The following is a 23,967-nucleotide window of genomic DNA, read 5'->3' as shown; positions in this document are numbered from 1 at the left end:
TTTTTAAACTTAGCTCTATAATACCTGTTAAAATGCTCAGATATCTCCTAAGTGTGTCATGATTCGTTCTGTAAATGTGATCACTATACTAATTCTAACATCAATGTGAAAAAAATGAAAAGGGAATCACCTGTACTCCCATCAAAGCCTCCAACAGCATATAACAATCCATTTAACACAGCAGCCCCCAAAGTGCTTCTCCGGTCTCGCATGTTAGCAACACTGGTCCACTGGTCTTTCACGGGGTCGTAGGAATCCACAGTGCGGACTCGTAAGGAACCATTAAAGCCACCGACAGCAAAAACCAGCCCAGCCATGTAGACCATGCCTGCAAAAGAAACACAGCAGTTAATGATGACTGTGTGACCACACTACCACCACTACCTAAAGACGGCTTTCAATATGTCTACAGCTGTTATTAGAATAAGTTATTCGTAAGAGAATCCTGACTGAAGAGGTCCTAAGAAATGCTATTCATTAGCAAGACTACATAATGACTAAACGGTCCTCCTTTCTAAGATTGTTAAAATGCAATGGGCCTGGCAGGTTGAGCGTCGACCTACGAATTAGGAGGTCAGGGTTCAACTCCCGGTCACAGCACACGCCAGGGTTGCAGGCTCGATCACCCCAGTAGGTGCTGTGCAGGAGGCAGCTGTGCAGGAGGCAGTTGATCAATGATTCTCTCTCATCATTGATGTTTCTCTCTCTCCCTCTCCCTTCCACTCTGAAATCAATAAAAATGTATTTTTAAAAAATGCAGTGGCATGAGCTGAGGTCCTATTTTGACTCTAGGCTTTTTCAAAGACTTATTTACAGACTTAAAAAATGAGCCAACTCCTCTAACCTGTGTACTTCTCCCACCGCTTTCAAATTTTGAATCTTCTACTCTATATGTCTATACTTAATTTGCAGAACGTGCTCCCAGTTTGTCCTGTAGTGGGCTAAATCAGGAGTTAGTAAGTTACATCCTATAGGCTATTTCAGTAGAACCCAGGAGCTAAGAATGATTTTACATATTTAAATGGTTGAAAACAATTTAAAAAAAAAGAATGTTCTATGACACATAAAAAATTATATGAAATTAAAGTTTCAGCATCCATAAATAAAGCTTTATTGGAACACAGACCTACCCATTCATTTATATAGTGTATATGTCTGTTTTCACACTACAGAGACGTTTTAGTAATTGTAGCAGAGACCATATAACCCACATTCTGATTCTGTAAGAAAAAGTGTGCTGATGATCCCTGGGGCTAATGAGATGTTAGGTGATCTCTGGACAGAGAAACCACATCGCTAAAGTTTTCAACCACCTTTCCACTTCCTGAGCTTTTCCTTGCTATTGTCCTTATCTGACAAGTGCCTCTCACTTTGTGATCTTCAAGTTCAAGCCCCAGTGAAAGTTCCACAATCTCTATGAGGCCTTACCCAACCACTTGTGCCTGAAGGATTACCTAGAGCTCCTGAACCCCTACAGCAAATACACCTATTTTAAGTTTAATAAATCTTATACAGCCTGCAATATCATTGCTTTAAATTATTCAAATTTTTGTTGTTCTTAAATTCTGTAATGTTTATGTTGCTGGCCCCGCTTGAGGGCAGGCACTGTGCCTCCCAGTTCTCTTAATCCGGCGGAGAAAACAGGAATCACCAGCGCTAAGTGTTTCACTAGCTCAGTGTTTCATACGATGTGGTCAGGTAGGGTGTGCACCACTACTCTCTACTGTCTTACCATCTGGTGCTTTTTCTCCCCAGCCCCCTAAATTACATGGATGTGCAGTCCTTTATATGCCATCAAGACTCATGAACATAGATGCCAAAATCCTCAACAAAATTCTAGCAAATCAGATCCAACATTACATCAGAAAGATTATACACCATGACCAAGTAGCATTTATCTCAGGGATGCAAGGATGCTACAATATCCACAAATCAATAAACACGATATATCACATAAACAAATTGAGAGATAAAAATCACATAGTCATAATCAATTGATGCAGAAAAAGCATTTGACAAAATCCAACACCCTTTCTTGATAAAAACCCTCAGCAAAATGGGAATAGAGGGATCATATCTCAACATAATAAAAGCCTTATATGACAAACCTACAGCCAACATCATACTCAATGGACAAAAACTAAAACCATTTCCCCTAAGAACAGGAATGAGACAGGGATGCCCACTCTCACCACTCCTGTTCGACATAGTACTGAAAGTGCTAGCCATAGCAATTAGATAAGAAAAAGAAATAAAAGGTATCCAAATTGGAAAATAAGATGTAAAACTGTCATTATTCGCAGATAACCTGATACTGCACATAGAAAACCCTAAAGACTCCATCAAAAAATTATTAGACTTAATAAATTAATTTGGCAATGTAGCAGGATACAAAATTAACACCAAGAAATCTATGGCATTTCTATATACCAAAAGTGAACTTACAGAAAGAGAGACTGAAAAAACAATCCCATTTACCATCGCACCAAAAAAAAAAATTAAGATACGTAGGAATAAACTTAACTAAGGAGGTAAAAGACCTGTACTTGGAAAACTATAGACACTGAAAAAAGAGATAGAGGAAGACATAAACAAATGGGAGAACATACCGTCTTCATGGATTGGTAGAATTAACATCATTAAAATGTCCATACTACCCAAAGCAATCTATAGATTCAATGCACTCGCCATTAAAATACCAATGGCATATTTTACAGACCTAGAACGAACTCTCCAAAAATTCACCTGGAATAAAGAAAGACCCTGAATAACTGCAGCAATCCTGAGAAAGAAGAACAAAGTAGGAGGGATCTTAATACCAGATATCAAGCTGTATTACAAAGCCACTGTTCTCAAAACTGCCTGGTACTGGCACAAGAACAGACATATAGACCAATGGAATAGAATAGAGAACCCAGAAATCGACCCAAAATACTATGCTCAATTCATATTTGACAAAGGAGGCAAGAACATACAACGGAGTCAAGACAGTCTCTTCAATAAATGGTGCTGGGAATATTGGTCAGATACATGCAAAAAAAATGCAACTAGACCACCAACTTACACCATACACAAAGATAAAATGGATAAAGGACTTAAACCATAAAAATATTAGAGGAATCCACAGGTAGCAAAATCTCAGACATATGCCAAACCAGTATCTTCACCGATACAGCTCCTAGGGCAATGGAAACTAAAGAGAAAATAAACAAATGGGACTACATCAAAATAAAAAGCTGCTGTACAGCAAAAGAAACCATCAACAAAATAACAAGAAAGCCCACTTCATGGGAGAACATATTTGCCAGTGTTATCACCGATAAGGGTTTAATCTCCAACATTTACAGGGAACTCATACAACTTAACAAAAGGAAGATTAACAACCCAATTAAAAAAATGGGCAATGGACCTAAATAGATACTTTTCGAAAGAGGTCATAAGGAAGGCCCAGAGACATATGAAAACATGCTCTAAGTCACTAATCATCCGAGAGATGCAAATCAAAACAACAATGAGATACCATCTCACACCTGTCAGAATGGCTATCATCAACAAATCAACAAATGACAAGTGCTGGCGAGGGTGTGGAGAAAAAGGAACCCTCCTGCATTACTGGTGGGAATGCAGACTGGTGCAGCCACTGTGGAAGACAGTATGGAGTTTCCTCAAAAAGTTAAAAATGGAACTCCCATTTGACCCAGTAATCCCACTTCTAGGAATATATTCCAAGAAATTAGAAACACCAATCAGAAAAGATATATGCACCCCTATGTTTATAGCAGCACAATTTACCATAGCTAAGATTTGGAAACAGCCTAAGTGCCCATCAGCAGATGAGTGGATTAAAAACCTGTGGTACATCTACACAATGGAATACTACGCCGCTATAAAAAAGAAGGAACTTTTACCATTTGCAACAGCATGGATGGAACTGGAGAGCATTATGCTAAGGAAAATAAACTAGTCAGAGAAAGATAAATATCACATGATCTCACTCATATGTGGGATATAATGATCAACATAAATTGATGAACAAGAATAGATCCAGAGACAAATGGCAGGGGAGGGAGGGGGTTAGAAAGCAACCAAAGGACTTGTATGCGTGCATATTAGCATAACCAATGGACACAGACACTGGAGCAGTGGGGGCTTGCCCAGGGTTGGAATGGCTGGTGAGGGGGGCGGGGGTCAGTTGGGGAAAAAGGAGACTTATATAAAACTTTAGACAATAAAAAAAATTAAAAAACAAAAACAAAACAAAACTGTGGTACATCTACACAATGGAATACCACGCTTGCGGTAAAAAAGAAGGAATTCTTAACATTTGCAACAGCATGGATGGAACTAGAGAGCATTATGCTAAGCGAAATAAGCCAGTCATTGAAAGATAAATATCATATGATCTCACTCATTTGTGGAATATAATGAGCAACATAAACTGATGAACAAATACAGATCCAGAGACAGAGAAGCATTGATCAGACCCTCAAACCTCAGAGGGAAGGCAGGGAGGGGATAAGGACACATATGTAATACCTTAATCAATAAAGAAAAAAGAAAGACTGTCAGGGAAAGAAATGACTTTTCAGTCCCTGGTTCAATCTGGAAATGAATACTCAGGCCATTTTCAGGTAAGTCAGGAGTGTCTGAGTGGAGCTGTGGGCAATGTATGATTTAGGTAGGCAAAGAACTAGCAAATGATTAAGGACAGCCACTAGACTTCCTGAGCACCCCCGATAGCAGGAAATGCAGTAGAGCTCCTGAGAGAGCCTGGGGACTAGTCAGCAGTGACAAAGCAAGCAGCATATTTCAGCACAAAAATGTTCTATATCCAAAATCATAAGTAAAACCAGGGAATGTTCGCTGTGAATCTGGGCCACTGAAATATTCATTTTATTTTTTCTACAAACAAAACAAAATAAAAATCTATCATATCTTAGTGACAGTATGGTATGCTTAGCAAGTGACAAGGAAAAATAAATAAATAAATAAATCTATGATGTGAAATTAACCACACACACACCCCCACCCCCCGCCCAAACATTCTGGGTGGAGAGGTGTCTGAACTAGAAGAACTAGTTTCCCCAAAGTTACAGGGAACTGAAGCTCCCAGGGAGTAGTCTGGCCAAGATTACAGTTAAAGGGCATCAGGTCTAATGTGAAGGAGGTGTGGGCCTGATGACATAATTAGGGTGAAATTTACTCATGAACAGTACCCTTTGGAATGGGTCCAGTTCAATGACTTATGGCGCAATGAAAAACAAACTGATTCCTGAAACCAGGAATAAGATGTGAATTAAGAAACCAATTATAAATATCATGGAAGATGCCATATCCAACAGTAACAATAAAGATAAAATACATAGCCCTAGCTGGTTTGGCTCAGTGGATAGAGCATCGGCCTGCAGACTAAAGGGTCCCAAGTTCAATTCCGGCCAAGGGCATATGCCCGGGTTGTGGGCTTGATTCCCCCCAGTAGGGGGTGTGCCGGAGGCAGCCAATCAATGATTCTCTCTCATCATTGATGTTTCTATCTCTCTCTTTCCCTTCCTCTCTGAAATCAATTTTAAAAAATTTAAAAAAGATAAAATATATATAAGAATAAATCTGTCAAGGAACAAACAGAAACCATATGAAGAAAATGTTAAAAATCTCCTGAAGACATAAAAGACATAAGTCCTATCACTATTCCTTCTCTGACTGGCTTATTTTGCTTAGCATAATACTCTCCAGGTCCCTCGATGTGAGACATTCTTCAAAATACCTTCAAAAGAATCAAGAATGAAAGACAAGGAAAGACTAAGGAAATGTGACAGACAAGAAGAGACTAAAAAAATATATATATGACAACAACATGCAATGTGAAACCCTGAAACAATATGAACATTAATGGAAGAACTGTTCAATATGAATAAAGTCTCTAGTTTAGTTAACAGTAATGTACCAAAACTGATTTCTTGGTTTTGTAATTGTTTCACAGTTACATAAAATAGGGAAAGAGTATACCAGATCCCACTGTACTATCTTTACAACTCTTCTGTAAGTGTAAAATTATTTCAACACAAAAAGTATTTTTAAAAACATGTATGTGTAAACACACACACAAATACACATACACGTATAACTTTAAAGTAAGGCTTTTTTACACAAGAAACAAATTCTTAAATCCTAGGACAAAACTCTGATGTACAGGACTCCATAAAATGATAAAAAAAATTTTATGTGGTAAAAATAACAAGTCAAAAGAAAAAAGGTTAATACAAATAAACATCCATAGCATAAATGATAAACAAAAAGGCTATGTTCCTTAACACAGAAATATATCTGTCAAATCAATAAAACAATATAATAAAAAAATGACAAAAATCATGAGCTGACAATTCAGAAAGATGTTTAACTTTCCTCATAATAAAAGAAGTACAAAGAAAAATGAGGTCACATTTTTCACCTACCAGATTGGTGAAGCTCAAAATATTCATGACAAGGTGTTGCTGGGAATGTAAGGAGACTGGTATCTTCATATTTTACTGTTAGTATAATAACTGGTGTATCATCTTAGGATACTTTTTAATTCCAGTTCTAGAGTTTTATCTTGCTCTAATATATTAGCATTTGTACACAATGATGTATGTATAAGAAACTCATTTTATCATTGTTTATAACATAATATTAAAAACAATCTTAATGTTCAATTAAAACACAGTAAAATTTGTACTACATCCAAATCCCCCCCCCAAAAAAATATTAGACAGTTCTTAAGGAATGTGGTCACTCTATGCTGATATGTAGCAACCTCCAAGCCGTATTGGTAAAGTACTACCATAGAGAAATGTCCCATTACACTTAGAATTCACTTTGCTATGGAAGCTATGAATAAGGGATCGAAATCTGAGCCTCAGGAAGACTCCTTAGAGTTTGCAACTGCCTTTTCTGATTACAGTTTTGTTAAATAGGTCTATTTTAACAAATGTTTATAAAATGGATGCTGGGAAGAAGGCAACTGTGGCTTATAGCTAAGTTGGGAATCTCCTAGAACTAAAGGTCCCAACCTAAAGATTCTTTCTCAACATGTCAACAAAAGTCATTAAGAAAATTCCCAGACATTTAAAAATTACTCCAGGACCTGAAGTAGATGATATGTGATCATGTGATTCTGAAACAGTAAGGACCATTACAAACAACTTGTAAATTCTTAAGCTTCAAAAAGTGGATAAACTAGTAAATTTTCAAAAAAACAAACAAAAAAACCCAGCAAATTGCTAGCTACTACACTTTATACTACAGAATCAGAAAGATTTGTAAAGATACAGGCAGAGCAGCTAATTCACATCATTGAGCTGTACGAGTCTTCTGAATCACTGTTTAACCATATAGCCACTTTATCAAAGCTTTTCTAATAAAGATTCTTCTAATTAATAAAATAAGACCTGAGCAAGAAGCTCCCAATGACCGAGCAGTAGGAAACTGCTTACCTGCCCGGCATCTCCTGGAAGGCAATTCTGCTACTTGGTGCCACCGTTCTTCTTTAAAGTCGTAGCATTCCACACTTCTGATAGCCTTTGGTGCCTGGCCCCCAACCACCACCATCAACTGGAAGGGCAGAAATGTAAGCACTTGAACAAACCACCATTGCACATTCCAGGATTTAAAAAGTCTTACAAAGACACTGATGTGGAGAGTGTTAGGATGAAGATGGGAGGGTGAGCTGGGGGATAACACCCACCTAATCAACATTTAATAAACATCAACAAAGGGGCACACGTTAGAACTACAATTCTATTCTGTAGCACATTTAGTTAAAAATAAGGATTTCAGAAACTAAAGTAAGTTTCTGATCCTTCAAGCAAAAGCGGTATTTAAGCCAAAAAGCAGCAGGCAGTCAGCACTGGCAAGGCTGCAATATGTCATAGGGCTTTCTATAAACCAGATCCTGGCCTTGTCACAATCAGGGATTAGACCTCCATAGTCTAGGAGAGCACACAGTAGTGAAATGTATGTTAGTGGGTAGGTGAGGTGACAAAGACAATCAGGTATTAAAAGAAAGATGGAAAAGGGGGAGGGGGAACTATTGAAAAAGAGAAGTTGAATTGGAGTTCACAAGAGAGCACAGATTCCTGGGGTGTCAAGTCAAGAGACCTCCCTTGATGCCCCCCAAATAAACCAATAGGACAGATAATGAATGAATGAATGCACAATCATCTAGTGCTAAGAATAAATGAGGTCTATACATCTCTTCAAATTAACTCAGTCCAACAACTATTTACTAAGTATCTATCATCTGTAGTTGTCCAAACTGTGCTAGGTATTATACACAAGAAATATAAGACATGGACTCTACCTACCAAGAGCATATGGGAGACAATACACATAAGATAATTCAAGAACAATATACAATTATATATGACCAAAAAGATATAAAATTACTATAGGCATTAGCTGCTACTGCCGATCAGAAAATGGAACACTGCCATAATTTAGTGAAAGCATCTGGGAGGAACCTTGTGAGATAGATGGAATTTAGTAGTCACTGTGTTTGTCCTTTACTGAAGTACAAGCAGGCACTTCAGCAACACTGAAAACACAGCCTTCAAATCAGAAGAACATAACAGTTAAGGATGTTGTGTATAAAATACCATAAAGAATGGCAAAGGACCTTGGGGGAAAGATGAAGTGATGATAGAAAAAACAGATGTTCAAAAGAAACCAAAAAGTCAAACCAACAAAAGATGGAATGAGTCACACATACAAAAAGGGGAGATCTGCAACCTTGACTGAGCCATGACCTACCTGAACTCAGAACTATAGAAAGGTGCACACACAGAAAACATCATTCCTGAATCAGAGTAAACCCCGTTTCCAAAAAGAAGCCTATTTAGTAATTTATTAACTGGAGAGTAGAAAGAATTTTCAAGGTTTTAAAAAGAAGACAAAAGAATTGACAAAGAAAATCTGCCTTACCCTCCTATCCAATCACCAAAGGGAAAAAATCAGGGGTAAAATACAACAGTAAGATGAACCCTGTATGTAGGGATTTATATAAGATCGGTGTTTAAACTTCTAAACTCTGCTTGGAGGTTAGACAATAGTTGACAGAGACTTGGTTAAACATCTCTGATAAAAATTAACAACAACAAAAAAAAATTCTGAAGGGAATACTTTTCAAAATAATCCTTGAGAAACAATACTGATTCGATTTCTTGATTCTTAAGCTTTGAAGCTCATAATTTCCATGTAATAGTTCACTTTTGCAACATCAAAATGAGGAAGGAAGGGAAAATGTGCTACTGAGTACAGAGAATGGCAGTAATATCTGTCCTTCACTCACCCAAGAGAAGAAAGCCGAGGTGAGGTTTTGGGACTTCAGGAGTCAGAGGTAACAGAGACAGGGAAGAATGTTTAAAGGGAAGACAAGACAGCAGGGATAGTTGCATGAAATCAGGAAACTGCGAAAAACCACTGTGCTACCACCATCAAAATAGGTACTCATGACTTTGACACCCCAGTTATTTGCAAAACATACCTGATCTCATTTGAAAAACACCAAACCACTTATGCTAATTTAAAGGAACAGAGATTTGGGAAGACCTGTTTGTATGGAGAAACTAAATGTGACATACTTAAGGAAAGCAAGGGGTAGGGAGTTAAACATATTCAAGTGACTATCCTGAATATAGGCCAATTTAACTTTATTCTATTATTTTCTTCACCTAGCAAATATTAGTTTAAAAACCTGTCCCCTAAAAAAAAATCAAGTTCCATAATTTTCCAATTGCAAATTCAATAAATATTGAGTAAAACATAAAAAAATGCAGAAATAATATTATAGCATTTGTAAAAATAGATTCCAAAGAGAAAAAGAAGCTAACAATGAAGTCCAGTAGCAAAACATATATGGTTCTTCATTATAATGCCCAAATCCAAGAGTGCCTTGTACAATCCCAATACTGTTTACTGAGGATGCAAACCTAATGTTTCATATATTAAAAAAATCATCCATGAAAATAAGCATGAGCACATGGAATCAGAGCCTAATATAAAAGTACTAAGTCATTGTTGTGGTGGAGATATCAAAATGTTGCAAACTTTCCTCGGCACTAATGCCACAGTTAGTCTGATTTGACTTATCATTACTATGAAATATGTAAGCATAAGAAATCAATCTTTGTTTCATTCTTACCTACGTATTTAGAATTCATCTTGGATATAACCACTCTATAATGATAAATAGTGCTGTTGGAAGAGCATCTAACACAAGCACCTTTTCAAAAATATGCGTAGGTAAATAAATTTTGAGACAGATCATGCAAGTACAAAGTCACAGCAATAGTGTAGCTCACTGCTTTCTGCCACTGCTGCTGCTGCTCCTCCCTAGCCACCCTGAGGAGCAGAATAAAAGAGAACCTCCATTGATCAGCATAACCACCACAAAATAAAAGCTAAGAACTGAGAAATGCAAAGGTATAATATTGGAAGGGCCACTCCAAAGCTACAACTAGAGAAGCCCAGAAACAATGTCAACTTAACAGATGATCACCACTCTACAAAGGAGAAAATAAAATACATGCTGGGATTTGGCCAAAAACTTTAGAAGGTTTCAAAAGTGACATGTTTATTTCAGAATTTAAAAAAGAATTAGTTTTCACCCCCAAAATCTCTGCAGCACAGCTAATGATAGATAAGCTAAAGATTCCACTAGAGGGAATATACAAGTTAAGAAGAGAACTTTTACAAAGATGAACTGTTTAAAAAGTATTAAAGATAAAGCAAACGATTTAGAAGGAAGCTGAAAAGGCTAGTATTTTTAAAAAAAAGGTCATTTAAATGAGCCAACACTATGAATACTTTTTATAAATCTATAAATCTATTTTTTAAGAGCAAAAACTGACAAATAATATGGACAAATATGAAGTAATGAAGACTTATATAGATGGCTAATTATTAAAGCAGGTAAAAGGGTATTTGGAAAATGTAAACATTTATTAAATCAGCAGACCCAGATGGCATGCATACTAAGGTGTTAGGGGAACTAGCTAATGTACTTACTGAGCCACTTACAATTATTTTTGAAAAATCTTGGAGAACTGAGGAGAGATCAGAAAATTTAAAAAAGGCAAATACCAATTTTCAAAATGGTAGGAAGTGAATGCCTTGTAAATACCTTTAAAGTGATAATAATTGTCAGTAAAATTTAGAATATTTTGAGAAAAGCATTCAAACTTCTAGGTTCCAACAAAATGATGAATAACACACAGAGAGATGTTTAAAAAAATCATGCCAAATTAGAATCTATTTCACCCTGAATCTCATCAGACATTATATGCCAAATCACTTCTTTTTGGCTTAGATAATAAACATAATCATATGGACTGAAATGTTCTATAAATGGACTATGTCAGTGAGTGGCTATTTCTAATGAGGTGTCACCAAGCAGAGTGTTAGGTCCATTCTAAATTAAAATATTTACTAATGATATAGAAAAGGTAAATAGCACACTGGTAAAATATGCTGTTACTTCTAAATTGAGAACTGTTGTTAACACTGGGCAAAACAGAAAAAACAATACCATACTGATATAAATTTGAAGCAATTAAAAATGTAGATTCCAAAAATAAAAACTTGAAAAAACACTAAACAAAACATTAAAGTGAAATAATTTAAAGGACACACTTTAATGGAAAGGATAGAGTAATAACTAAAGATGAGGTAAGAAAACAATGGGTAACAGATTAATTCTTATTTCTTCATTCGTCATTGCCCCAAACACACACAAGAGCTAAAAATAAATACATAAATAAAAGCATGATATCATGGATCATTCTGATTAGACCATACACAAAATGGTGCTTAGAGTGTTGGTCTTCTAGCACCAAAAAGAGGCAAAGAGAGAAGGAATTACAACCAGAGAGACAGAAATGATGGGTTATTTCATAAGGAGATTTAAAACAGTAAAACACGAATGGCTTCAATTAAAATATGAAAGTAGAGTATGAAACTTTCACATAGGAAAACATGAACACTGGAAATCTGGGAAATCTACACTGAAATGGCAACATATGATGTGTGGATGAACCATCCGATAGTATACAACAGAGAACAGGATGGAAATGAAACTAAGCAAGCTGTTTTATCATCTTTACTTCTAATATGTAATTCTGTGAAATCATTTGGTTTTCAGTTATTATCCACCCCACGTAGCTTACAGAGAATTTCCATCTAGCCTGATTTTCCTTTCTACTATAACTAGAGATAATAAAACTCTACAGAGACAAAACCTAGCTGCGGTCTATTCCAGAAGAGTGACATCATGTAGCTTATAAAAATTAAATGAACCGCAATCCCCAACCTCCAGAGACAAAATTAATAGAGAAGGTGAATTATATACACAGAAATGAATTCCTAGGTACATTGTCTGTTGCAGGGTAACTAAAACAATAAAGCATGGAAATCCAGATGAGTAAAAATATTAACACCTCACTAAGCCTTTTAGATGAAATAATAACAAGTGTAAACAACAGATCCTACTTTGGGAAGGTTCATGGGTGTCCTCAGCCGGGTCCGGACACTCTTCATTAATATACGCTGCTCTGTTGGCAGCAAATGATACTTCATGGCTTCAATGAGGTAATCTTTGCAAGCACTGCTATTCTTGACCAGTGCTTCCTCTTCCACCCTCTGTGAGAAAAAAATCACACAACCCCATGAGGGGACAGCTATTTCATAATAAAACTGCCAAAGAAACAATAGTAAAGAAGAGAAAAAAAGGAAGTAACTATCCTCTCTAATTCAGTCTAAAAGTTACAGTTAGAATATCACTGAGAGAAATAAATGAAGCCAAAAATTGCTCAAGTATCTGGTCTGCAGAGAAAAACATATATAAGTAATAAAGAACTGTAATGAAAATTATATGTCAATATCAGCTAGAGACTTATCTTTAGATAATGTTATATCCACCTATTTCTTATCTTTAACTATCAAGCCACATAGTACCAAAAACAAGAAAAAATAATTTATATGAGTCCTTCAGGAGGGGTAGGCAATATTAATAAATTAAAGACAACCTTTTTCAAACTCAAGACGGCAGATAGTCAGAAAAGATATTCAAAATACTTTATAACAATGGGCCTCCACCACAAATAAGTCTTGTCCTTGTTATCCCTGGCCTCAAATGCAGAACAGGTTTTTTCTGTTCATTTTCTTAACAGCAGAGTACCAATGATTTCACAGATCACAAAAAATAATGAGGCTCTGAGAAACCCTAAAATGCTCAAATCTCATCTCTTAATAAAAAAAAAAAAATGCTTCTTTAGATGGGTTCAATTATAAAAACGTGGAAATGTACCTGGTAGGATGCCAACAATAAAAAAGTAAACTTAAATTTTTTTTTAGAGACTACTAAAGACCCATTTATACCTATTTATTTCAAATAACCTGGTTTTTCTCAGCTTACAAATAAAGATAGAAATCAAAGGCATGCCACTGTGAAATTACAAAATAGAATTTAAACAGTAGCGGTATAGAGCAGCCGTGGGCAAACTACGGCCCGTTTGAAATGAATAAAACTAAAAAAAAAAAAAAAGACCGTACCCTTTTATGCAATGATGTTTACTTTGAATTTATATTAGTTCACACAAACACTCCATCCATGCTTTTGTTCCGGCCCTCCGGTCCAGTTTAAGAACCCATTGTGGCCCTCCAGTCAAAAAGTTTGCCCACCCCTGGTATAGAGTGTTGAAATTCCATTTCTGCACAGCAATTAAAAGAAGCTATCGAAGGAAAACAAACAAGATGCAGAGCAGCAGGGCAGAGCCATAGGTGTTTATTTACATATGTAAGTAAATTTGCATATGATAAGCTCTAGCACTTGCTTACCCCCTTAGAAAGAGGGCAAACAAATGTACAAGAATGGGGATGGCCTGGGAGAGAGCAGACCAAGGACTGCATGTGCCTTGACTGCCCTCTGTCCTTCGCTCCACTCACACCATTCTGTAACAGGGATCTACATGCAGACAGCCCAGTGACACGGTGACATGTGTATTCATGTGTTTTGCAAATGCTTTTACCTGAACTAAATATTCCCGAGGGAGCAAAGGTAACCGTACATGTTCCATCAGCCGAGCCATAAATTCTTGCCTTACATCCTTGTCATGGTTTACCCAAGCTATTACTGCTTCAAACACCTTGTGGAAAATATGGGGAAAAGGAAAATAAGTAATGAGTTATGTACCAAGGCAACTGAATAAAATATAAGACTACATTTCAAAACACAAGTTTTGCTTATAATCCAAGTTTAACCCATGGCTCAATTTTCCCCCAAAATCCTGACTTTTCACTCAAATTCTTTCCTTTTTTTATTTGTTGTTTAGCAAATACTTTATTTTTTTCTGAAATTAATCAGATATAATTGGTAGATAACATTGTGTAAGTTTAAAGTATACAATCTTAAGGTACTGACTTAATATATTTATATATTGCAAAATGATTTATATATTGCCGTAGCTTTTGCTAATACTTCCATCATATCACACAATTACCATTTCTTTTTTGTGGTGAGGACATTTAAGATCTGCTCTTAGCAGCTTTCAAGCATATAATACAATACAGTTAACTATAATCACCATGCTGTATATATCCCCAGAATTTATTCATCTTTTTATAACTAGAAGTTTGTACACTTTAACGAACATCTTCCCATTTACCCTTCCACCCAACCCCTTGTAACCTTCACTCTACTGTTTCAAAGTTCAACTTATTGAGATTCCACATACAGCACAAGTGATTTTATACAGTATTTGTCTTTCTGTGTGACTTATTTCACTTAGCGTTATAACACTCTCAAGGTCCATCCATGTTGTCACAAAAGGTAGCAGTTCCTTTTTTCTCAGGGTTAAACAATACTTCATTGTATATATATACCGTATCTTCTTTATCCATTCATCTGTTGATGGACACGAAGTTGTTTCCATTATCTTGGCTATTGTGCATATGTTGCAATGAACATGGGAGTGCAAATACCTCTTTGAGACCCTGCTTTCATTTTCTTTGGCTATATAACCAGAAATGGGATTGCTGGATCAAGTGGTTGGCCTACTTTTAATTTAATAAGTACTTTAATAGTACTTGTATATATTTAGTTAGTACCTCTCATTTGATATTTACTAAGCCAGACAAATGAGTGAAGGAGCATCTTGGATATTCCAGACACAGGATGCAATGTACAGAAAGGCTACCGCCCCAGATTTATGGCTCCAGCAGAACCATGCCAGGCATCTGAAGGCCCTGACACTGCAGAGCAGGGACAAGCTGTCCCTATATGCCCTGCATGAACTCTGTCCACAGAATTGTAAGCAAAGTAAGACGGTTATTGTTTTATGTCACTATATTTTAGAGTGGCTTGTTATACAGCAACAGAAAACCACAAGAGCCTTCATTTCTCTAATGCAAGTATTCTCCTAGTGCTTAAACTTTTTAGAGGTTCTGCATTCTGTATTCATTTACCCCACTGGTTGTCCCTCTAATCTATGAGCCAAGAATTCTATTTTGTTCATCTTCTTGTACCTAAGACTCTATGACAGTTTCTGGTATGAGGAATACAACGAAAGTTTACACAACTTTAGACGCAAAGTACATGAAGAAAGAGTTCCAGTTTTGCTTCCTCCAAACATAGTATGTTCACAAACTTGGTGCCCTGATTCCCCTGGGCTACAAAACCTACCCAAAGAGAAAAACCCACTGGGAGAAGCAGCTCCCACCACCCCTAACAACGGTGCAGGTGGCTGATAAAAACAACCCAAAACGTGGAGAGACAGAGTCTACAAGCAGGTGAAGCGCTGCACGGTGCTCTGGACGGGAGGAGGCCTGGTAGGGCTGGGATGTAAGTGACAGGGGACCACTCTAAGTGAAGAGGACAATCAAGGGTGTTCAGTCTGAAAGCAGCTAAACTTTGCCACCCAGGGTAACTTCTTCCAACCTACATGATGGTACAATTACTTTGGGTTGAGAAATATTGCCTTTAGATCACAATTCTTATAGGCCTCTAGCTGTGGGAAGAAACCCAGTTCCCAAAAGGCACTTGTTTCAGACAGTTTAATGTGTGCAAGTCCTTCCCATAGGGGTCAAGTACAAAACTCTAATGCCTAACAGTTTTCAACATCTCCTAAGAGCGAAGAAACAGTAATTTACACAGACAATCAACAAATTTCTTAACTTTCAAATCAAAGATCACTGGCTGACACTACACATACAGGATCACAGTTACCAAAGTGAAATAAGGAAAAGAAAAATACTACATCACTATACACGGGGGGGGGGGGGGGGGGGGGGGGGACATTTATACTTACCTTCTCTTCTGAGGATATGGTCAGTTTGTCGCTTGAGATTAAGCTGCACACTTGTTCAATGCCGAGATTGAGAAATTCTTCACTAAGTACAACATCTGCAAAATGTTGCTCTGTTTGGAGGTTAAAAAGAAAATCTATTAACACCAACATTTCATTATCATACTTTCAAACTGTTTAAAAAAGAAGGGGTTTTTCTTAATCTAATCCAATAATGAAAAAAAGAACTGTTCTTCCTCAAGGCAAATGATCTCAACTTGGGTGCCAACCCCCCTCAATGGGAAATGAATAGTCTCTTCAACAAATGATGCTGGGAAAACTCGATATCCACATGCAAAATAATGGAGAAATTTTATTGGTGACTTATGAGCTCCATGAATTTGAATATCCAAACCTCTTCCCAGATTTGGGAAGCTGTCAACCATTTTTCTTTCAATAAGCTTTCTTTCAATAGCCTTCTACTTCTAGAACTCAAATGACACACAAATTGGTTCTTTTGGTATCCCATAGGTATCAAAGGCTTTTTTACTAATTGTCAATGTTTTTTCTTTGTTCTCCTCTGACTGGAGTTTCAAAGTTCCTGTTTTCAATCTAGCTGATTCTGCTTGATCCAATCTGTCACTGATGCTCCCTAGTGTAGTTTTTATTTCATTCACTGAATTCTTCAACTCCAGAATTTCTATTTGGTAAACTTGTCCTTTTGTCATATACTGTTTTCCTAATTTTGTTGAATTGTCTTTCTGTGTTTTCTTGGAGCTCCTTAAGTTTCCGTAAATAGCTATTTTGAATTCTTAATGGGTAAATCATAGATCTCCATGTCTTTGGGTTCAGTTACTGGAAGACTGCAGTGACCCTTTTGTGGTGTTATAGGTCCTTCATTTTTTGTTCCTTGGAGTTTTGCAATGCTGTCTTTGCATTTAAAGTAGTAGTCACATCCTTCAGTCATCACTAACTGCCTCCAGGAGAGAGGTGCCTTTCAACAGCCCTGTTAAAGATTCTGAGGCTTCCCCTGGGATTCAGTTCATCCATCGCTCTCAAAACATGTAACCTGAAAATGAACTCGATTTCATAGATATGGTCTGATTTGGGCAGAACAAAATGTGACAATCATTTTACACCTTTCAGGACACAATTACATTATCGATTTCTGTTGAATACACTATCAACTAAAACCTTAACATCTTTGGATTGGTTTGGCCAATAGAAGTCACAAAGCCAAGATAAGAAATTCTTTCCTTTTACTAAATGAGTTTTTATTCAGCTTACCATACCTCAGTAAGGTACAGTCAAAATTAGCAGCTATTGTATACTGGCAATACATACACACAAACTAAAATGTACCTAACAAAGCATTTACTTAAAATGTAATGCTAAAGAGCAAGTCATCTCAGCATTTAGGCTTCTTCCTCTACTTATATCCAGGGTTAGTTCCCATATCCACAATCTTGCTTCAGCCACCTCCTATCTTCATTACACTAGTTCTGTTACCAACCTCATCTATTGTTTCCACTCCTTTCACTCACAAGTTGACAGATTATTCTGTTTCTAGCACAGAGCTTTCACGGTGACACTAGTAATATTCCTTTAATGGTTTACCACTGTCACTGAGTAAAGCCAACCTAGTTATACTACCATTCAACAATCAATTCCATCTCTCTGAACAAATCCCATAATTGCAAAAGGACATAATTCCCAGTGGCATAGACTATGCCATAAATATGCAAAATGCATTAAATATATATGTAGTGCATACATTATATATGTGTGTGTGTGTGTGTGTGTATAGTATACATAGTACAGTATATATATATGTGTGTGTATTCTTCCTTATATAGAAGGCTTTCTTCTATTATATAGAATTCTTCCTTATATAGAATAGAAGGCTTCTCTTTATTCTCTATAGCTGTTGAATGTTGCTGTTTGCGTCCCTTCTGAAAATAAGATAAGCTTATCAAGAAATGAAAGACAGCCCTGGCCAGTTTTGCTCAGTGGAAGGATCTCGGGTTTGATATCCGTCAAGGGTACTTGTGGGAGGCAACCAGTCAATGTGTCTTTCTCATGTTGATGCTTCTCTCTCTCTCTCTCCCTCTCTCCCTTCCACTCTCTAAAGATCAATGGAAAAAAATATCCTCTAGTGAGGATAAAAAAAAAAAAAGAAAGAAATGAAAGACAATCCCTAGGATTTATCACACCAAGTCAGGTCCCTCATCCCAAATTAAGTCAATGAATTCAACAACAGAAGTCCAAAATTTTGCTTGTTCTGTTTTGTATATACGCAGTGATAAGGTACAAATACTCTGATTTCTAAGCACCTTTTTTATCAAAATTAAATGCCACGTGGGATTCCTTAATCCCTCTACACCCCATCTAGACTCTCATCTGAGAAGCAAGGTAAGTGCATGGATAACAACAGTATTTTAGATCCACAAACAGCTCACCTCTGAAAGACAAAGTGTTTGGGGGGAAATAAAGATATCTCTAGTCTTCATTTTCCTAATTAATAAAATGAAAGTGTTAGACTAGATAAATGCTAAGGTTCCCTACAAGAGCTAACACACTATAATTCTTTGATTCTGAATACTATTAGTTTGTAGGAAAAAAAATGCATTTCTATATCTCCAGCAGTTCCATTAACACAGTTTTGATGAAACCTGAACACAGCTAACTCATCTCAGCTAGAAAAACTGTCAACAAAGAAGAGCAGAAAGAATGCATGTGGCCCTGACCGGTTTGGCTCAGTGGATAGAGCGTTGGCCTGCGGACTGAAGGGTCCCAGGTTCGATTCCGGTCAAGGGCATGTACCTTGGTTGCGGGCACATCCCCAGTAGGGAGTGTGCAGGAAGCACATCGATGTTTCTAACTCTCTATCCATCTTCTTCTCCCTTCCTCTCTGTAAAAAATCAATAAAATATATATATCCTTAAAAAGAATACTTGTGGTTTGCTAGGGCATAAATGAGGGCCATAATGAATGAGAGAATAGAAAAACGATTAATCCTTTTAAGAAGTCTCATTCAAGTCTACACGAATTCAATCTAGAAGTGCTATATATCAAATGCTTTCACAGTTCTCCAAAGAATCTTCTGTGTCAGTCAATTAATGTTACAATAGATCCTTGAATAATCAGCACCTATTCTTTGGTATGCATATCACACTGTCAAGAGTAATAATGCTGTTATTAAAACCACTCTTTCAACATAGAGGGCAGCTTTCAAATGCATGTGCTTGTTTTGACAGGTGTTTACCCCACGCAGTGGTTCCTAGACTATATTATGGAAAGGTGGCACACGATTGAAGTAAATTGATTGCAGAAGAAAATGTTATGAGAACTGCTTTTACAGAAAATAGGGCACAATCTGAATATACTAAATTTAGGCGTGAGTTGACAATTACTGGCCTATAAACTCCTTGTAAGCAGAGGTTAAATTTTATTGGTCCTGTTATCACCCACAGCCATTTGGGTAATGCCAGGTACATAAAGAGGGTAGCTAAGAAATGACTGACCATTGGGTCTCAGCTGAGCAGCTAAGAGATAGCTGAGCACAGGTTTATGAAGAAACACAAGCCCGGGAGAAGGGAGGAATACGGTCAGCACAGAAGATGAGACCTTGGAATTCCAAATCCCAACCAGGCCCTTTGTGCCCTGGAACTGTGGTCTAAGGTGGCAAGTATGTTTGTGGAGGAAAGACGGTGGTCACAAGGAACTAGGAAAGGGCAAGGGAGCCAACAGTACAGATGTGGAAGTTGCTGAGAGCAGGGGAAATCAAGTACAGGGGGCAAAGGCAATCTAAGCGTCAAGGGCAAGTATACCTGGAGACCTAGAGAGAAAACAGGCTGCAGAGAGAATGCTGCAGATTGGAAACCAGCCAGCCAGTGCAGAGCTCAGGATGGTGACAGTAAGAGAACAATGGTCTGGAGGTGATACCCTTTGACCCACCTCCCCAGTATGTAAAGAGGGGTGTAGAGGGAAGATTGTCCGTGAGTTGACAACTCTTAAAATTAGATAATGAGTATTACTCTATTTGTTATGTGTTGTAGCTTTTCATAATAAATCATATTATAAAATATTGCTTGTAAACTTAAGAAATTCAAGCAAATTTAAGACTCTGGAGCAGCTTCCTACCTGGTGAACACGTGGAGATGTGGGTGCACCCCGAGAGGGCACGGAAACTGTGCCCTTTCCCCAGCCCTTGCCCTGTGCATTCTTCCACCTGGCCTGTTCCCGAGTCAAATCCTTTTGTAATAAACTGAATTCTAGGACCTAACTTCAAAAGATACAGGCTCTGACCTTCAGGCATTCCAGCTCTGGGAGATTTGCTGACCTTCAACCGTAAAACCATGATGCATACCAGACACTGTTTGACCAGTTTTGCGTCCTTCCTTATCCGAACAGACTGTGCTGGTCTGCATGCAGAGAACTTTTCAACCGTCTCCCCTTAATCTCTCTGTCCCGTTTTCTCTCTCCCTCCTTATAAACCTCTGCCTGCATTGAGATGTTAAGATGGTCATTGGGACAAGAGTCCCCATCTTCCCAGGCTGCCGGCACTTAAATACATTATTCCTGACATCAAAAAAAAAAAAAAAAGACTCAGGAGTATGGTTTAATAGAGTACATCCTTTAAGACTAGACTTTGATTTAAAAGAGTGCATTCAAAATGAAAATCCAATTTTTCTTTATAATTTGGATGAAAGTGACAATTTTTCCACAAAAAATCCTTGGCATAATTACAAAGAAGGACTCTAGAAACTAAGATATGGAGATGTTCTAATATTGATGGAAAACTGTTAATCTTTTATAGCATACTGTAACGAAGTTAAGATTTTAAATAAAAGAAAGAATTAACAAAATCTGTTTCCTGAAAGCAGAGTAAATGAGTTCCTTCTGACAGAGTAAAACTATGCGATCTAGTAAGTACATCACGTAAAGCACGTCTGGACATCTTTTGCATCAATCCTGCTTTATCCATTCTTTCCCTACCCATCTCTTCAGAGTCAGTAATGTTTATCAAGCGCTTTGGAGACAACTAGCAGCCCAAGGAAGATACAATGTTAAATAGTGATTACTTTATGCACAAAACTTATCAAAAAATACATATGCTTCCTTGGTTTACCTGATATAAATCACTGAAAACAGGCACATTATGTCTAGTAGTTGATGGATTTTATGGATTTAGAAGAAATATTTTCTATTTAGCTGAAGAAGAGAATTGGTTGTATGGAAACACATCAGTGGATTCTAATTTGTCTTTGGTTTTTCTTAAAATGCCTCATCCCACAGATTTCATGAATATCATTACACATTACAGGCATTCCCCAACTTACAAAAGGGTTGTGTTCTAAAAGTTTATCTGTAAACAAGCTTTCTGGAACTCAGATCACATTTTCCTACTGAAACAATTTTTTAAAGGGCAGTCAGGCCAATCTACAGAAATCTATAAAGCTCAAATTTATTGGACCTATTATGTTTTACTGAAGCACTGTGGCTTTTTGTTTTCAACTAACCACCTTATACCATTATTTCTTGGATAAATGCAAAAGGAGTTCTGGGAATAATTCTCCTTTCCAATGCTCTGCATGTGCATGTGCACGTACACATACACACGCCCCCAGACTCCCCCACACACATACCCTTTGCCCAGGTCCATGTGTCAAAATGTCCCTTACTCATCAAAGTAAACACGATGGAGCAGAGATTAGATGAAGGGCTCTCGCCTTTGAAGGCTGGAAGAAGTAGGGGTTACAGAGCTAATTAAGGGGCGATGGTTATGAAGGTCCTATAGTAACTCTCCCTATTGGGTCTCACAGATTCAGAGGACTGATGGTGGACTGTAATTTCCACAAGGTTTATCCTCCAGAAAGATGGTTAAAAAAACAAACAAACTTCCTAATAATTACTTTTAATATATATATTTAAATGTTTATAAACTCAAAGCAAAGTAAATTATTGGTTACTTTTGTGTTCTTTAGCTACATCCAAAGCTATAACAAGAATCTCTCCTCCCCAGAGAGGGGGATCTGAGGGTCCTACATAGCAACCATCCTATGGCTTCCTCGACAACAGCAACAAGCCCTTCTTCTGCCAAGGGAGAGGATGCCAGCACAAGATCCTAGAACCCACTGTCTAAGCAGAGGGCTGACTATGTTGGATGAACTTTTCTTTTTTTTCTTGTCAATCCTCACCTGAGGAAGTCTTTTCCATTGCTTTTCAGAGAAAGTAGAAGGGGGCGGGGGGGGGGGGGGGAGAAAGGGGGAGAGAGGGGGAGAGAGGGGGAGAGAGAAACATCAATGTGAAAGAGACACATTGACTGGTTGCTTTCCTCATGTGCCCCAACCAGGCGGCAGGAAGTGAACCCACAACCCAGATACGTGCCCTTGACCAGGAATCAAACCCGATACCCTTTGGTAGGCAGGCCGACACTCTTAACCACTGAGCAACATGGACCAGGGCTGGATCTACTTTTCTTTTTTCCCAGTTTTTTGTTTTTATTGGATCTACTTTTCTACTCCACCCAAAGACATCTAGATCTTCATTGCTTTAAAGATTTTTAAGCAACAAGGCTGTCTTCATGTATTCAAGAGGAGGGTGTAAAAAGCCACAGAGATAAAATGACTTCATTTCCTATGCAAGCAATGACTATTAACTTGAAAATTTGAAAGACAAATACATAGGGATTCAAAACTTGCATAAAGTCAGGTATTCTATTACTTAGGCTCAATACCAATTTATAGTGTTTTTCTTTTCAAGTTCAGAATTTTATGAACATGATTGAATTATACTGTGCTACCATTATAACATTTTAAATGTCTTCTTATAAGGCCAAGATCCAGAAACAGGACATGATTTTCCAGAAATCACTATAGATTCACTTCAAAATTCAAGTGTTCCAGACTCCTCCTGGTCTCTAGCTCAGCGAGCCTCTGTGACTTGCCTGCATAGGTGTTGGCCTTGTTCAGGAGGTCTGTGCATGCGTGCACATCCGCAAAAGCCCGGATTCCTAGGCAGTTGACAGGGTGAAGCTGAGATTCCAAAAATTCACAGCAAGTCTTCTTCACATCCTGCAACTGTAACAAACCAGCAGCTGGAAGGAGCACCTGTAACACACAAGTAAGCATGATAAGGCAACTGCTGGAGAAACACTGTCACCATTTGTTGCTTCTACAGAGGGCACAAGAGGTCCAGCCACAGCTTACGATTTGCATCCAGACCCATACACAAAAAAGTAATCTAAAGATTATTTGCAAAAAAAGAGTGATGCCTCTTCACATTCCTCATAATTTTTATAGAATCTTTCAAAGGTCCTTCCTTAGTCATAAGAATATAAGAGCAATTAGATCATATTAGATTTAATGGTTCTTTTTATACGCATACAAAATAGTCTTTTGAATTTTAAAAATATAAGTTGTTAGGATGCTAGGGGGTGCTATGGTTCAGTGAAAATGATTTTGTTCCCTGAGTTTGAGCAGTCATGGGATGAGCTTCAGTGATTTGTGGAGCAGGCGTGAGCCCAGAGGAGTACGTACCATAACAAAGCCTCATTTTGTTCATCCACTGTCTGAACAACAAAACAAATTGCTTCTCTTGGGGGTAGCACCATTTTAAATTCAACAGTCTCTAGCTATAAGCAGACAGTGTC

The 23,967-nt window shown here is 37.5% G+C and overlaps 1 protein-coding gene across 2 annotated transcripts in view; it reads right to left on the bottom strand.

Annotated features, from left to right (window-relative positions):
• Positions 1–23,967, bottom strand: part of KLHL2 (kelch like family member 2) — a gene marked incomplete at its 5' end in the record, with an annotated part of 80,080 nt that overhangs the window by 9,114 nt on the left and 46,999 nt on the right. For both annotated transcript variants that reach the window (XM_081091831.1, XM_081091832.1), the window contains 6 exons: positions 131–328; positions 7,473–7,590; positions 12,523–12,672; positions 14,061–14,177; positions 16,338–16,447; positions 23,263–23,425. In XM_081091831.1, the coding sequence (XP_080947957.1) occupies positions 131–328; positions 7,473–7,590; positions 12,523–12,672; positions 14,061–14,177; positions 16,338–16,447; positions 23,263–23,425 (856 nt within the window). The remainder of the gene's footprint in view (positions 1–130; positions 329–7,472; positions 7,591–12,522; positions 12,673–14,060; positions 14,178–16,337; positions 16,448–23,262; positions 23,426–23,967) is intronic.

Source organism: Myotis nattereri, assembly GCF_964212035.1.
Source record: "Myotis nattereri genome assembly, chromosome: 5".
In the NCBI taxonomy this organism is placed as follows: Eukaryota; Metazoa; Chordata; class Mammalia; order Chiroptera; family Vespertilionidae; genus Myotis; species Myotis nattereri.
This window is presented reverse-complemented; position numbering and strand designations above follow the sequence as displayed.